The sequence below is a fragment of the Fringilla coelebs genome (genome assembly GCF_963513975.1).
Source record: "Fringilla coelebs genome assembly, chromosome: 3".
Taxonomy (NCBI): Eukaryota; Metazoa; Chordata; class Aves; order Passeriformes; family Fringillidae; genus Fringilla; species Fringilla coelebs.
The window spans coordinates 89,137,579-89,153,119 of record NC_140030.1 but is presented as its reverse complement, the minus strand read 5'-3'; the positions used below and the strand labels follow the sequence as shown (position 1 = coordinate 89,153,119).

At 36.6% G+C, this 15,541-nt stretch overlaps 1 protein-coding gene across 1 annotated transcript in view; it reads left to right on the top strand.

Moving 5' to 3' along the window:
• The window catches only part of PLEKHH2 (pleckstrin homology, MyTH4 and FERM domain containing H2), a 52,405-nt gene extending 37,911 nt beyond the window's left edge, over window positions 1-14,494 (top strand). The window contains exons 22-31 of the mRNA XM_084203181.1: window positions 747-844; window positions 1,312-1,489; window positions 3,077-3,232; window positions 4,584-4,681; window positions 5,056-5,197; window positions 5,923-6,068; window positions 7,658-7,787; window positions 8,684-8,770; window positions 10,470-10,607; window positions 11,883-14,494. Of these exons, the coding sequence (XP_084059307.1) occupies window positions 747-844; window positions 1,312-1,489; window positions 3,077-3,232; window positions 4,584-4,681; window positions 5,056-5,197; window positions 5,923-6,068; window positions 7,658-7,787; window positions 8,684-8,770; window positions 10,470-10,607; window positions 11,883-12,065 (1,356 nt within the window). The 3' untranslated portion in view covers window positions 12,066-14,494. The remainder of the gene's footprint in view (window positions 1-746; window positions 845-1,311; window positions 1,490-3,076; window positions 3,233-4,583; window positions 4,682-5,055; window positions 5,198-5,922; window positions 6,069-7,657; window positions 7,788-8,683; window positions 8,771-10,469; window positions 10,608-11,882) is intronic.
• Window positions 14,495-15,541: the final 1,047 nt, after the last annotated feature.

The window sequence follows — 15,541 nt, the reverse complement described above, 5'->3', positions numbered from 1 at the left end:
GCTGTAGTCTCCTACCCTTGCTTCTGTTGCAGTGCATACCTTCAACAGAGTCAATGCTATCCTCCATCAAAGTATAGATATTTGATGAAAGGGAGTACCTGTGCCAGTGCTTCAAATGTCTATTTAATACCAGACAAGTCAGATAAATCAAGATAGAGAAACACCGTTTTTTAAATCTCAGTGTGAAGCGTTGATGTACTGATTGTGAGAAAAGTAGTTGTTGCAATGTTAGTAAGTGTATATCAGGGTACATGAGAGCACTCTGTATTAAGTGAAACCAATGAATGCATACTGAGCAACAACAATATACCAAAATATTGAATTACTGTTTTTTTTCAATAGTTACTCTAAATTTGGTAGAAGACAAAATCCCTTACATGTTGCTTCCTAATATGTGTAACAGGAGAGCTGAATTAAAATTGCACAGGCTTCTCCTCGTATTCTAATGCTTGGCTGTGTAGCTTAAGTATTTATTTTCCTTTTTATTAACTGCTTTTTATACAAACTCAGCTGCTTTCCCATTTCCAGCCCCAAAAGAAACTGGGAATACACATGTAAATAGACAGAGAGCGTTGGGCCTTTCAATGAGGTTATATGCTTATTTACTCAGCTTTTTCTCTGTTTTTTTCATTCCTATTTCAGCAGTCTGAACTTGGCACAGTAAGCTGCACTGCTGGCCAGCAGCCACAGCAGGGAGTTTTATGTTGTAGGATGTTTAAAACAGTGAATGTATTCCTTTTGTTCAGGGCTTGCAGCTCTTGGCCCTCTGTGTTGGACTCTTCCTGCCCCAGCATCCATTCCTTTGGCTTCTTAAACTTCACTTAAAGAAGAATGCAGATTCCAGGTGTGCCTGAATATTATTACCCAGCTACAACTAGTCTTTCTGAAGTACCTTGTTTTCAATCTTTCCTATAATATATCAGATCTTTTGACGTATATTTTAAAATGAATTTGAGTACAACTGCTACTAAAATATAGTACATTTTACTTCTGTGCATCACTTGGGAAAGTTACAAGATTTAAAAAAAATATTTTTTGCAGTGCATACTCTGACTGTATATTGCAAAACTGTGAAAATCAAAATATGGCAGTTACACAACACATCCTGAGCCATGTTCATCTTTGGCACAATTCTGCTGGTCTCAGTAGACTAATTTTCTTTCTAATTCCACGTGCAAAAAAATGTCTTGGAAATCTCAGAGAGTGAAATCTGAATGTCCTCCCATCTGGCCTCTCCAGAAATATTCACTCACAGTTTACTATCCTTTCAGTCAGTCCCCAGGAACTGCCTTATTTCTCTTTATGCCACAGGACTGAGTTTGGGAAATACGCTATATATTGCCAGCGCTGCGTAGAACGTACCCAGCAGAATGGAGACAGAGAAGCCAGACCTTCCAGAATGGAAATCCTTTCCACTCTCCTGAGAAATCCCTACCACCATTCCCTGCCCTTCAGTATTCCAGTTCATTTCATGAATGGCATATATCAGGTAATGTCATGCAGGCCACGAAATCTGAGCTCTCCCAACCCCCTGCTGTCAGCATATACGCGAAGCAGTACATCAAAAACAGTAAGGTAAACATGGCTCAAGTTTCGTCCTGTGCCAGTGCCAGCAATGGCAGGCACAAAGTACTTGTGATCTGATTTGATCAACTAAGAGTAAAGATTTGGGGGAAAATCTTGAAGAGAAAGAAAAAAGCAAAACCTCGTAAGAGTGAGAACTGCCAAAGCTCTGTTTCTTATTTAACCTGACCACCAGATGAATGAATTCGACTGAAGGAAAAGGAAAGGTATTAAATTCCACTTCCTTTCATCAGACATCTTGGAAGTTAAATATCTCAGTGAAGGCCTGGAAGCACAGCTGTAACTCCCATTATCAGTCCTGAAGGATAACCATATTTGTTACAGAACAAACATGGCTCCATTCTTAACTCTCTGGAGACGTCATTAGTCAAAGCCCCTAGGAAACATTCCATGGGCTTCCAAGCATGCTGCTTCACATCCTGGTTTATGTTTCCAGCTGTGAGAGATGGCTGAGAAGAGTTTTAACAATTCATAGTATTCCTAGATAGAAAGCCACTTTCCATATGAAATCAAAGCTATATCAAATAAATTTTTAATTTCAGATTGTCACAGAAGTACTTTGCATTTTTTCATCTCTAAGTTTCTTAATTGCTTACTGCTTGCCCAGTAAAACAGAAAAAAACCAACATACTTGAAATCATCCTAAAGGGTTTCAAAATTGAAGTTTGGAGAAAAAAAGGAGTAACTGCTTATTAGTTATTTACTGCCCAAAATTGTATAGTTACAAGGGGTAAGAAAATTGTAATTAAATACATAAATTACTTCAGTGTGATCAGCAAATAACAATTATAGTGGCGTTAAAAACTCTTGTATTAATCTCTGAAGAGTCATCAGATTTTTATTTTAATGCCAGGCACTGAGAAGTTCAAATAGTTCATGATCCATTTTCAAGACATTTTTTTACCAAAACATTTTCAATATGTCAAATACAGGAAAACACTCTCAATACAGATTTAAGTGAACATCAGCCACTTCTATCTGTAAAGAAGCTATTTGCCATCTTTTGCTAAAATGCTTCAATACCAGTCACAGCAAACAGAGGTTCATATTTGGTGAAGTAAAATTTAGAAGGTTCTGTATATTACTGACCTGTGTAATAGTGAAAAAGTAACATTCATAAACTATTTTAGATCTGCCAGTGTAGATCTGTCACCTGATATCCCCAAGTTGCACATGATGAAAAATGATTAATTGATCTCATTTGCTTCTGCACTATATTGAAAGGTACAGAAAATTATAATACTAGACTGCTATCTGTCATATAAATTCTGTAATAGGATTCCAAGTGTAACATGTGCAAGGAAACTAATTCCACTAAACTGACTTCCCATGTGGAAATCTTTTTCAGGCCCTTTATGGCAATTTTTAATTTCCAATTTCAGTAATGGATTAAATGGGTCTTATAGTTCCACCGTTATTCTAGAAGTATTATATTTCCAAAGGGGGAACAGTTGTGAGTTTGATAACAAAATACATTTGGCTTCTTTTTTAGGTTGTTGGGTTTGATGCCTCTACCACAGTAGAGGAATTTCTGAACACTCTGAACCAAGATACAGGGATGAGGAAACCAGCCCAGTCAGGATTTGCACTGTTTTCTGATGATCCCTCTGGCAAGGATATAGAGCACTGTCTTCAAGGAAACATCAAGGTAAACAAAAGCCTTTACTGGGCTGTGCATATAAAAAAATTAAGTATCATCTTTTGACAGAGATCTCTTCAGACAATGTAAAGGCTGAAAACTTTTTTTTCGGGCTGAAAACTTTTTTTCTTAATGTGAAAGATTTTTTTTTTAACCACTTTTTCAGTTGCTGAAGTTCATTCAGTGAACTACAGTTAAAAGCTTTCTCCAAGAGATCCGTATTATTCAGGAAAGTAACAGCTGTGTTAAAAAACAAAAAGTAAGCTGTTACAGTTCTTTAAGGAGCATTAGAATCAAACATGGATTTAGAGATTTCAGTCAACATTTCTGATATAGATCCAAAAGATGACCATGTGAGATCCAAGAAGTCATTGATACTGGGGTGGAGATCCTGGGAAATTAAAAAAAAGAAATGGCTCCTTCTCTAATACAGAATAAGCTTAATGCTCAGTTTAAGAAATTTCCAATTTTTGGCTTGCCATTGTCCTGAATTCTAAATTTTAGTTCCCTCTAGTGCAAGAATTAAATTCTTAGCTGTAAAGAGTGACAAAAGGCAATATAATCTGTGATTTAGTAAAATATTAGATACTTTCCAAGTCTTTTAACAACTAATGAATCATTAATTTTTTGTATTTCTACCAAGTAGCTTTTTGCACCCTTTGTCCAATGTGCACAGCTGCACTTTTGAGTTACAAGGGGGGGTGGTAGAAGCTGGTCTTGGTGATAAACAAGCGGTGTCACCACAATCAGAAAAATTACTATATTGAAAGCAAAATTTAGAAAAAATGAAGTTATTTTCTAGGTAACAGTAACTTTAGAAACTACTCATATTACTGCTTCCAGGAAGACTCTTTTATGAAGGAATGGTGACATGAAGCCCAGTTGGGGTCCTAGGATCTCTGGTCTCCTCTACCTCCTCCCCACCTGCCCACCTACCCACCTATACAGATTGTTGTGAACCACTTTTGGTGCATTTTTTAACAAATTTCATGCAGAAGGACCTGAAAAACTTGGGCATGTAGTAGAAGAAGAAGGCAGAGATCAAAGGCATTTGATTAATTATATAACAACTCACTCTGTGTTATTACACATTCATTGGCAGCTGCTAAATCAAGTACTATGTTATGGCTTCTTTCCAAAGGTAGTGCGTATGTTGCAGGATAAACAAAAACCAAAAATGTTAATTATTAAACACTTTGACTAAGATATACAAGTAAAGTTATACTTCAGTGAGTTTAAAAATTCAAGCTGTGCATGTATCTAATAGGTGATAGGTAGAGGACATTAAAATAAGTTGACAATTTCTTTTCAAGGTGTTTTCAAATAGGAAGACATCAGTTTTGTATTGCTTTCCTTCTAGATCTGTGACATTATTTCAAAATGGGAGCAAGCCTTCAAAGAACAACACCCTGGGAAATGTGAAGGCACAAGGACTGTCCGCCTTACTTACAAAAACAGGTTTGTTTAGCAAGTACATCATCTCTGCCTTGTCCCAAGATTTGTTTTTCAGTTTCTGCAGTTTCTTCATCTGAGAAACACTAGCGGAATTGAAGCTTGCAACAAAAATAGTAAATGGTTGTAACAGGAGAATTTTTTAAAATAGAGTTACCTTTTTTGAGTTCTTAAGAGGTGAACATGGTTGCAAAAAATCCCCACTGAAGTCAGAAGACTGACATTAAATATTTACCCACTGGTTCAAGTACAAGTGTTGCTGTGCTAATGTGTTTTGCTGCTGAAATAAACATGTCACATTCAGAGCAGATACTGCTAATCCTCAGGGCTAATGCATTTCCGTATCTTCTTTATTTAATAACTTTCTGTCTTTTCTGTAGGCTTTATTTTTCAGTTCAAGTTCATGGGGAGACAGACAGAGAGAAGCTGCTGCTAGTGTATCAGACAAATGATCAAATAGTCAATGGACTTTTCCCTGTAAACAAAGAATTAGCGATGGAATTGACAGCCCTTTTAGCTCAGGTAATCTTTATGCATGGATAACTCGCCTGGCAGTTTTTCAGGAGAAAATCTTAAACAAACTGATCCAGGATTGCTTGACACTCAATTGACCTTCACCTTTTACATATGAGTGTGCAGGAAACAGACTGGGCTGGGATCTTTGTGTAAGGCAATTCTTAACTGGAGTGGAAATGCTTTACAGCATTCGCTGCTGCTGGCACCAGTATGGCTAAAATGTGCTCTCCCTCTTGCACAGCAAGGCCCTCTGGCATTTAATATCTTGTAATCATGTACCATTTCTTCATTCATTATTCCTTCCATGATTTCTGCAAGTTAATTCTCCAAAGGAACAGCTCTTCAATGAAAGTCTAACAGTCCTTTACTAGACAGGGTCTTGATGTTTTATTTTTAAAAAATTAACAGCTTAAATGAAGGGTTTTGCGAAAGTAATTTGATGTTGTTATTCAATAAATGTAAACTGATTTGTGTCAGCTAGAGATAAAGCCATCTAAGAGCAGAAGTAATATTATGTCTGTTCAATTTGTGTTTGATATTTAACTTTTTTCCATGGTAGATAGAAAATAAAAAAAAATCACTAGTGTGACTTTTTTATCAGTGAAAAGTATATATTATTTGACATTGTTTTCTTTTATACTTGGTTGAACAGATCAAAAGATAGTTCATAATATCCAGCTAGAAAATTACTCTAGAGTAAAAAAAAACTTCTTTCATGGACTTCCCCTTAGGTAGAGATTGGAGATTTTGAACGGCCTTTCTCAACTCCAGCAGGGCAAGTCACTTCCCAGTCCAAGTCCAACCAAACACTAAAGCAAGTTTTGGAGAGATTCTACCCTAAGAGATACAAGCAAGGTTGTTCAGATGAACAGTTAAGGTGAGATGGGTCTTTTGAGTCATATTCTCTAAAAATCTAGGAGTGCAACAAAGAAGTTTTAAGTTGTCATTGGGAATAATGACGACTTAAACTTAATGACAACTTGTTGAGCTGTATTTGCCTAACCTGTGTTTGAAACTCATTTTCTTGCTAATCTAAACAAGCAATTTCCTCTGCACATTTCTAATCTAAACAAAGGACCATTATTAATAACACATTCCAGCAAAAGATGCAGCAGTTACTACATAGTGTTACAAAACCCAGCAATTTTGAAATTCTTATTTTTCTTATACAGCAAGTCTAAATGAGGTCTGACTGTGCACAGACTAAAGAGTTATGAAGTAAAGGACATGAGGACGTGATCTGTTTGTTATTCTAGTGTGCAATCTCTGGCAGCCAGTCAAATTGGCAATGTGTAACTTAGTGGACTCTAGTAAGGTATCACATTATTTAAAATTAATAACCTACAAGGCATTTAAATCAACACCTACTGACATGAAAATGAGCAGAAGAGTGTAATAAATTATCCAAAATCAGTGATACAGCAGTTTTGAAGTCCAGTAAGCATCATAGAAATGTTCTTCAGTACAGAAAATTTTCAGGTTGAGAAAATTTAAAGCTATTATTAAAGGAACATAGTAACATTATTACACGCTCAAAAGCCAATGGGGCATTCAGACTTATGAAATTAACTTCAAAGAACAAATTATAAAAGGTCTCATATTAGATTAACTCATGGAGGAAAAGTGAAGCATCTGTTGAACTGTTTAAGTAGTCCTACATTACCAGCTGGCTGAGCTGGAGATCTGTGGCATGGGAAGAATCACTCTGTGCCTGCCCTATTGCCTATATTGTTTTTGCTAAGGGTGCAGTTTGACTTCATAAATAGTAAGACCAAAGCTGCAAGTGCTGGATCTCCTTTTACTACACATTAACCCTCCCTTTTCTTGGGCTACATCTAATAACCTTATGGCTGCTGGGTAAGTCCCTGCAGGTCAGTGTCCTAGAAAGGTATTCTGGGCTGGGCATTTTTTGAGAATTAGTTTTTCCATAGTATTGAACCAGCTTGCCAAGGAGCCACAAACTGACAAAAGGAGCCAGAAGAAAAGCCCTAGTGTGAACACACTGTGCATCAGGAGTAGCATTCTGGGTAGCAGTGCCCAGACACACTAAAAGGGAGCAGTGCTAAGCCACGTCTTTCACGCCTCCTACCAGCCACAGGTAAAGATATGTGCTAAGCTGGATGGATTTTTGGAATGACAGCTGACATAGCTGTTGAGTACTGATAAAGGTACATTGATTCTCTGAAAAGACACGTTAAAAGCTGTCCCAGACTTTCTGCCTTTATGCTGCAACTGCTACATCAATATTTAATCATAATGTTCCAGAAATTAGAAGATACTTCGTTTTTATGTGTATTAAAATACTAAATGACATTTTGGATTTATTTAATTCTGTATCAGTGATAGTCCTTGTATTAACTGAAATTACCATTTTAAGAAATGGATTTTTCTGTTGCTCATTAAACTTGCTGTGGGCAAGCATTGGAATTCCCTTCAGTAAGTAAATTCCATCCTTCATTTCAACAGACAGCTTTGCCAGCGACTGTCGACAAGATGGATGGCTCTCCATGGGCACAGCGCCGCAGACTGCGTGCGCATTTACCTCACCGTGGCCAGGAAATGGCCTCTCTTTGGGGCTAAACTGTTTGCAGCAAAAGTGAGACATTTTAATGAGTTTGATTGGGGAGGGGGAGGAGGGGCTTAAATATAAATATAAATTGCAAATAATAGTACATTTTTGTTAAAAGCAACTGTGTATACATGAGCTGATTGAACCTCCTGTCAAATTACTTTTTAAGTCATAGACTGGCGCAATGTAACAGCCATAGTACTAAGTGTATCATAATAGTAACTTTCCAATACTCTTATTGCTTGGTTTACATTATTATTCTGTGTTTCCATCTCCTTCTATCTTAGTTTGAGATAGCCTTTTAGGTTTAGACTCTTTTTACCTGATAACTAACCGAACATTGAAAAGGTACCATTAGCTGGCTGTGAAAGCTGAACCTTGCAGAAGGACTAAATGTGGTTAAGGGTATTTAGAGCACTCCCTTCTATGCTGGCCCCTTCCCAATTTCTCTTAACTACTGGTATCTTAATTCTTTTGATTCAAATAACAGCTCTGTTAAACAGAACTGTCACTTCATACCTTCAGTTTTAATAGGTAATCCCAGCATGTGTCTCTGTGTGTAAACATGTATATGTGTATGTATATATATAATTGCTTTTCAGCACACTGTTCTTTGTGTATTTAGATATATGAGCTAGTGGACAAACTAGCTGACACCTGACTATTTTATTAATGAGACTATATATTTTATTGGACTAAGCACCAAGGTAGGTTTCAAGTGTATTAGTTTGAGTTCATTTTTCTGCCACGGGCCACCTACATGGCTTTGGGCAGATATTTCAATTCCTTTCCTGAAATTTACACTGAGAAGGAATTGAAATGAGAACTGTGGATGGAGAGAGGTCTGTATTAGCTGAGGATTAATAATTATTCACATATTGCCTCATTTTGAAGTAGTAACTAAAGAACATTTCTCTTTGTAGCCTCTAGCAACAGCCTCAGTTGAGAAGTCCTTCATATGGTTTGCTGTCCATGAAGATGGAATAAGCATCCTGGATTACAGCTCCATGGCAAGTGAAATTTCTATTTCAAATTTGGTCAAGATAGATTTTAGTACTAATTATTTGGAGAGATTCACCACCATACTATGTAAAAGATGGCATTAGTTTTCAATGTTAAGTTATCTAGTCCTTCTCTTAAAGCAAAAATTCATTCCTTTTAAAATGCTTTAATGTTATCATCATTACAGTAACACTAATAATAGAAGTAAGTAATGAATTCTTTGCACAGAATTTATTTTTGTTTATCAGATACAGTTTTTATATCATTTAATGAAATGTTAATGTTTTAATCATTCAGATGTCAGGAAATCCATAGTTATTGTAATGTTATTACAATAACATTAATTTTCTTTTCCTGGAGACTTAATTTTCCAGTATTATTCATAATACATACACTCTGCAAAGAGCAGTTACTTTAATAGATTGTTATTTTCATTGTATTATTTTTGTTTAATAGTAGGTAATATAACCCAGTGTTATTTAATTATGTCATTTTGGGCTCAGATTCTTCTTTGATTTGCAGTACAAGTTTTCATAGAAAACTACTCATAATCAGTGTGAAAAGCAATGCCTGAGAAGATCCTTGCTTTCATTTATATCCTGCAAAGAAAAAGAATGGCATGCTGCTATTAGCAAGTGCTAATATTGAATATCAGAAAATTAAAATCTCAGCTTTATAATTGTGCTGATATGGGCCTTTTCATTCCATTTCTTTGCAGTTAAAGAAATAATAAAACAAAGAGCATGAGGAGAAGAAACAGCAGCTCTCAGGGAACAAGCAAAATGTGCTTGCACCAGACTTCAGAGAGCTCTACCAACACTGCTCCTGGAGCTATGGCATTTCTGTAGGGCATTGCCAGCTTAAGTACTGGCAAGCCTTACTTGACATTCAAGGAATGCTCAGCTGCCAGGGAACATTAAGATTTTCTGTAGGAAGGATCAGGGATATCAGAAATGATGCTGCAAGGGGTAGAGATAATACTATTTCAAAACTGAGGCAAAAAGAGGTTTACTAAGGAAGAACACTAAGTCAGTTATTGCACAAATGTTGTCTGACAATGAATTTTAAATGCAAACATCTGCAGCAAATTAATGTGAGGTGTAACAATACATTAAATGCTGATTTTAAATTGAAGGCCACTACTGTGGTGTTAAACCCTGAACAGTAAAAATCGAGGGATGAAAAGCTGAGAAGCCTTGAAAAGCATTTATGCTTCATCAGAGATGTGAAAAAAAGAGAACAGAATTTAATTTGTGTGTTTGCAAAACATACCTCTGCACAAAAAGAATACCTGGAGTTAAATTCCTTCAGATGTCTCATACTCTGACATTTAATTTATTTAGATACTGCTTCAATTTCAAGTTGAATTTGTAAGATTAACTTCTCTCAAAGTCAATCAAGATTTGGATAAATGGAATTACACAGTGGAGTTGAAATGTTCTTACATTTTTTATCTAATTAATTTGGAATAGAAACAGAGGTCAAACTTTGAAGAGTTATCATCTACAGTGAAAATTCCTCATCATGAAGGTCTAAATGAAGCTATCCCAAAATTCATAGTTAATTTCAAGATTCATAAGAGGCTACCTCCATTGAAAAATATAGGTGTAATTGTATTTTTAAAAGAATAATTTGTCATTATCTGTTTTTCCTGCATTGTCCTGCTTAACAGGTTTGTGTTTTGTTCTGGGGTTTTCCTTTTTTCAGCGACTGACAGTTACATACACATATAAGAGCCTGATGACTTTTGGAGGCTATCAAGATGATTTTATGCTGGTTGTTAACAATGCTCAGACAAAGGACAAATCAACTGAAAAACACCTTTTTGCCATGACAAAGCCAAAGGTTGGTCTATTACCTGAAACAGGTCCCCACCATCTGCTTTTGTGCTCTCTCTAGTGGGTAATCCCTAACAGATGTGAAAGATGAAACACCTTTTTTTAATCCCAGCTTGCTCAGATTACTGGTTTTTGCCACATGATTTTAGAGAGCAAATAATTAGTAATGTCAGAGTTGACTGTGACAGTACTGATGTGTTCCTGTTCTTTTCATGTCCCTGTCTGTAACATTCCAAATTTTTCATAGAAGGACAAAGAAGGCTGATAAGGATAGAAATTACATGCAGTACCTAAAACCTACTCTGTTTGTTTGCCTAATCAGGACCAGAGATGATTTTTCAAAAAGTACATTTGGGATCTACAGTGAAATTGTAAAACACAACATCTGAAAGATCAGTAAATTCTTAGAAATCCTGGGATATTTTTTGTTTTGGTTAAAAAAAAAAAAAGTCCTGCTTTTTAAATCCAGATTCACTTGACTATATTAAGAGAAAAATAAAACCAAAAAACAAAACAAACAAACAAACAAAAAAACCCAAAAAATAAATGGTTTACTATTAGTTTGAACAAATTTATGAAATAATGCAAAATTCCACATATACATTTGGTTCAAAACATGATTCTTCATACAAATAAGCATAGTAAAATACACATGTTGAAGTTTCCCTCAGATTGTGCCCTTATAGAATCACAGAACAGTTTGGGCTGGAAGGGACCTTAAAATCACCTAGGACCTCTGAACCCCCTGCCCTGGGCAGGGACACCTTCCACTAGTCCAGGTTGCTCAGAGCCCCATCCAAGCTGGCCTTGAACACTTCCATGGATGGGGCATCCACAGCTTCTCTGGGCAAGCTGTTCAGTATCTCAGCAAGGTTTGTATGGGTCACAAAGAGAAAATATGATAAAAACCTCCCCAAAGTCTTCATTCCCTTCATCTACCCTGCATCTTGAGTTCTTTGAGCTCTCTAGCAAAACTTCTCAGGGTATCATCTTTTGGACTTCAGCATCTCTCTCAAAATTAAAGAAGTCATCTCTGAATCATTTAAGATGTGGAAGACAAAGTATCTTTGATACGTCCTGATGGGAATAACATTACATTATTTAAAGGAGCAATAAAAAAAGCTTTATTAGTTATCTCCTCTCCCTCCTATCATTAATTTGTTAAAGTACAAGTACTTATCCAGTTGATGGTGATTGTCACTTGCTAAAAAGTTAGCTATTTTTTCAGCAGTCAAAACACATCACTGTATTTTTCAAAGAGTTTTGTATGTTCCTGTTATAGATTCTTGAGATCACTCTACTGATTGCCAGCTACATTAACAACTTTCATCAGCTGAAAGGAGTTGCTCATCACCTCTCTGCTCCAGCATTACTGGCACCACAAAGTGGACAGAAACTCAAGGAGATGGGGAGCCAGCCGCTTCTTGCAATCAACAGACCAACTAAATGTCCCACTTTGTTATGAAAGGATTATGTATCATGATAATGCATCCTTGTTAGAGGGTTTCTACATGGACTGAGAACCTTCTGATGTACAAGATGTAGAGCATAAGCAGCTCCATAAACAAAAGGAAGGTGGACAGGTTTACATTCATTCAGTTGCATATAAGAGGAGTAGCCCTTAAATTAAAGCTCTGGCCTAATTTGGAAAGATGATGAGTCAGCTTAAGGGTTATGATTGACTGGGGGTTACCTGTGCCTACAGCTCAGAAAAAATACATCTGTTTATAATGATGGAGAAAGGTGTAATTGAAAAAAACTGTGTAGATTTTACAGTTTTATAGATATATTCTCAGGGACCAAACTCTCTTCAACTCTTCATCTCTATTTTTCAAAATTAGACCAGTTTTATAACTTTCATTTTGAAAAGGAATTTTTGTTTAGAAAAGTAGTCAAATACAAAATACTTTTCACTTCCAGCACCATCCTTATTTGCAATACAAGTATCATGGGACTAAAAGGAACAAATTGTGTATAATTGTTTCTCCTTTGAAAAAAAAACAACAAACACATAAGCACATCATGTAACTATTACAAATTTAAAGAGTATTCTCATGATACACTCTAGCCTTTGTTATACAGCTGTTTTACTTGGCAAATCTTCAGCCTTGGTCTGGTAAATATCTAAATAAACTTTCTCTGCTCTGGCCTTTTGAAAAAAAATCTAAATTGGATAGACACTGTATTTAGTACAGTTTTGTTAAACAACATCCTGTACCTAATTTCTCCTTTAATCCAGAATAATAATATAATACAGACAGCAAGAATGATTCACAGTTCAAAACACAAGAAAACCATTGACTGAAAAGTTGTGAGTAAACTTGGAGACCTAAAATCTGTGTACAGTATGTATAATGTATATACCTTGAGTCCAAATAATATTTACTTCTTGTTTTTAATTTGTATCTATACATTTCCTGTTATAATTCTAATATAATGTTCTTGCACACTGAAGACATGATGCTGCATCTGCACTATTGGATCTAGGAGCACTTTCCAGTTGCCTTTTTCAGGTGCTACATAGGTCAAATATATAGAAATTACATCCATTGTTTTTCTTCCAGTCCTCTCCTTTTGGTCCAATGCAAATAAACCACTTCTGCAGGCTCCAAAATGGAGCATACTCTCATAGCACCATACTCTCATAGATAATTTAGGTACAACCATGAAGAAGGTACTCAAACATAAATCACTGATTCACGGATATTTTGCAGTTTTCACTTTGGCTCATGTTAATGATCATGGATCATTAATCCCTTACAGCCAGTCCTCATTGGTTATTGTTTGACTATTACTTAAACTGAAGTAATTTCACAATAAAAAAATCTCTGGCTTATGTTCTTTAAACATTTCAAATGCTCATACTGAGAGAAAATGTATTTTCAGCTTTTTGCCCTCTATTAAAAGCAGGGGACACAACATCCTCCTACAGAATTAAAATAGATTGGAAGGGAGATACAGGCCATGAAGAGAACATGGTCTTAAAAAGGGGAAAGGCAGACAGGCAAGCTGGCTTTCTTTAGAAAGCTCTCAAAGTCCTGCCATGGCTACTGAAGTCCACAGGACTCAAGCACCACTTGATGAATGGTACCACAGGCCAGTGCTTCCTCTTGAAAATTACAACCAAACAACTCACTATATCCAAATGCTTTCACTTTTGCAAGGTGGAAAGGGCTTCCTGCCAACTTCCTGGTAACTTCCACCCTTTGGTGGTGGTTGGGGCACTAGACCCTTCTCTTTCCATGAGGCAAGACCAGCAGCAGGAGGTTTTACCTCCTCCTAGGCAGCCAGTCACCTGCCATCATCCAGGGAAGCATCTTGGGATATACAAGAGACCAATGGCATTACTTCTTGTGTTACACCCCATGGAAAGTGATACACATCCCATGGTGAAATTCAATTAGGAATTAATACCCCTTTGCAATCAGTAGAATAATTAACGTAAAGATTTGAGGGGGTAAGAGTGTTTACACATACCAGCATGTTACTACATCAGGTTACAATATAAAGCTTCTCAAATATGATTAAAAACTTAAATTTACAAACACAAAAGTCTTCTTGTAATCATGAAATTATCATAACTTGGAATACTCCAACTAGTAGTCTTTCCTAATTGTCCAATTTCAAATTAATGTTGCAGATCACCTTCTGTTGTTAGAAGGAAAAAAAAGGTGGAGGTAGTGAGCTTGATAATGTAGTTTTTAAAATCTTTGTTGAATTTTGAACAACATGATAAACAATACAAGCAGCTGATGTGTACATTTGGAGATTTCATTAACAACATTACAAACAGCTGTTTTATAAAGCCCTGTACAGTCTATGAGCAGAGTATGACCTTCCTGCCTGCCTTTGGATAGGAAACTAGACACTGCTTTGCTTTTTTTTGTTGAGATCTTGCTGCTGCAGTGTGTCCCTACATCACTGTAATCAAAACTAATTCATGTGTTAGTTCCCTCTTTTTGACATGACTTTCCAGACTTATTAACTGCTCATTATAGGTCACCGTTAATCCCACACAGTCACATGACCAGAAATGCTGTGTTATTTTATGAAATAAATGCACTTAGAGTTACTGTGATAACCCTGTGTTAAACAATGGAGCTGCTTCCAGTTTGATTAGCAAAAGTGAGGTTTCTGTAGTGACAGTAACCTCAGCAGACACTTCCCTTCAAGGTAACAGCTCAGCAAGTGGAGTCCCTTTCACATGCAAGCACACTCCCAAACACAGCTCTGCATATCTCAGGGCCTTGCTCCACAGTAATCAAGCTCTAGAGCTACTTAAAGAATATCACACAAGGCAACACAGCAAGGCTGAAAATTTCACAGTCCAAGCAGATAATCTGTTCTGCCTTCCCCACCAGCCCAAGCCCCATGAGTGACCCACATTAAGCTCAGTCTTAACCTTAAGTCATCCACCAAAGAAATTGATACTGTGCTACCTAATCCATGACTAAAGGCTAGGTAGGAACCTGACCTTTCTCACCTCAGCAGTGATGATACTGTGGGAGCTGTCAGGGAGCAGCAGCTTCTGGGACTGTTGCTGGAAAACTTCCTATGCTCAAAGCTTGGAAAACCTAGGTTGTAAAAATATTGGCAGGATGGGATTAATATGTTAGCACATGTAAGGAGATTTCATCTTCTACCATGAACTTTAGAATATCTTTCATGATTGCTTTGAGTTAGTGGTCAGAATCAACAATCTGTGTAAATGACCAATGAATCTGAGCTTGACAGTGACTGGAAAATCACTGGCAAATGTCTGTATAAGCAATCACATTGCTTTGAGAAGACTATTTGGAATGCAATGTAAATTAATATATTATTTGAATTTCACTTTGCCTTGTCAGTTTTTGAGCAGCAGTGTTAGCAAAAGAAGAACTGATTTCTAGAACAAGCAAGACCCATTTACTCCTGTAGCACACCAGGCAAAGGATAAAGCTT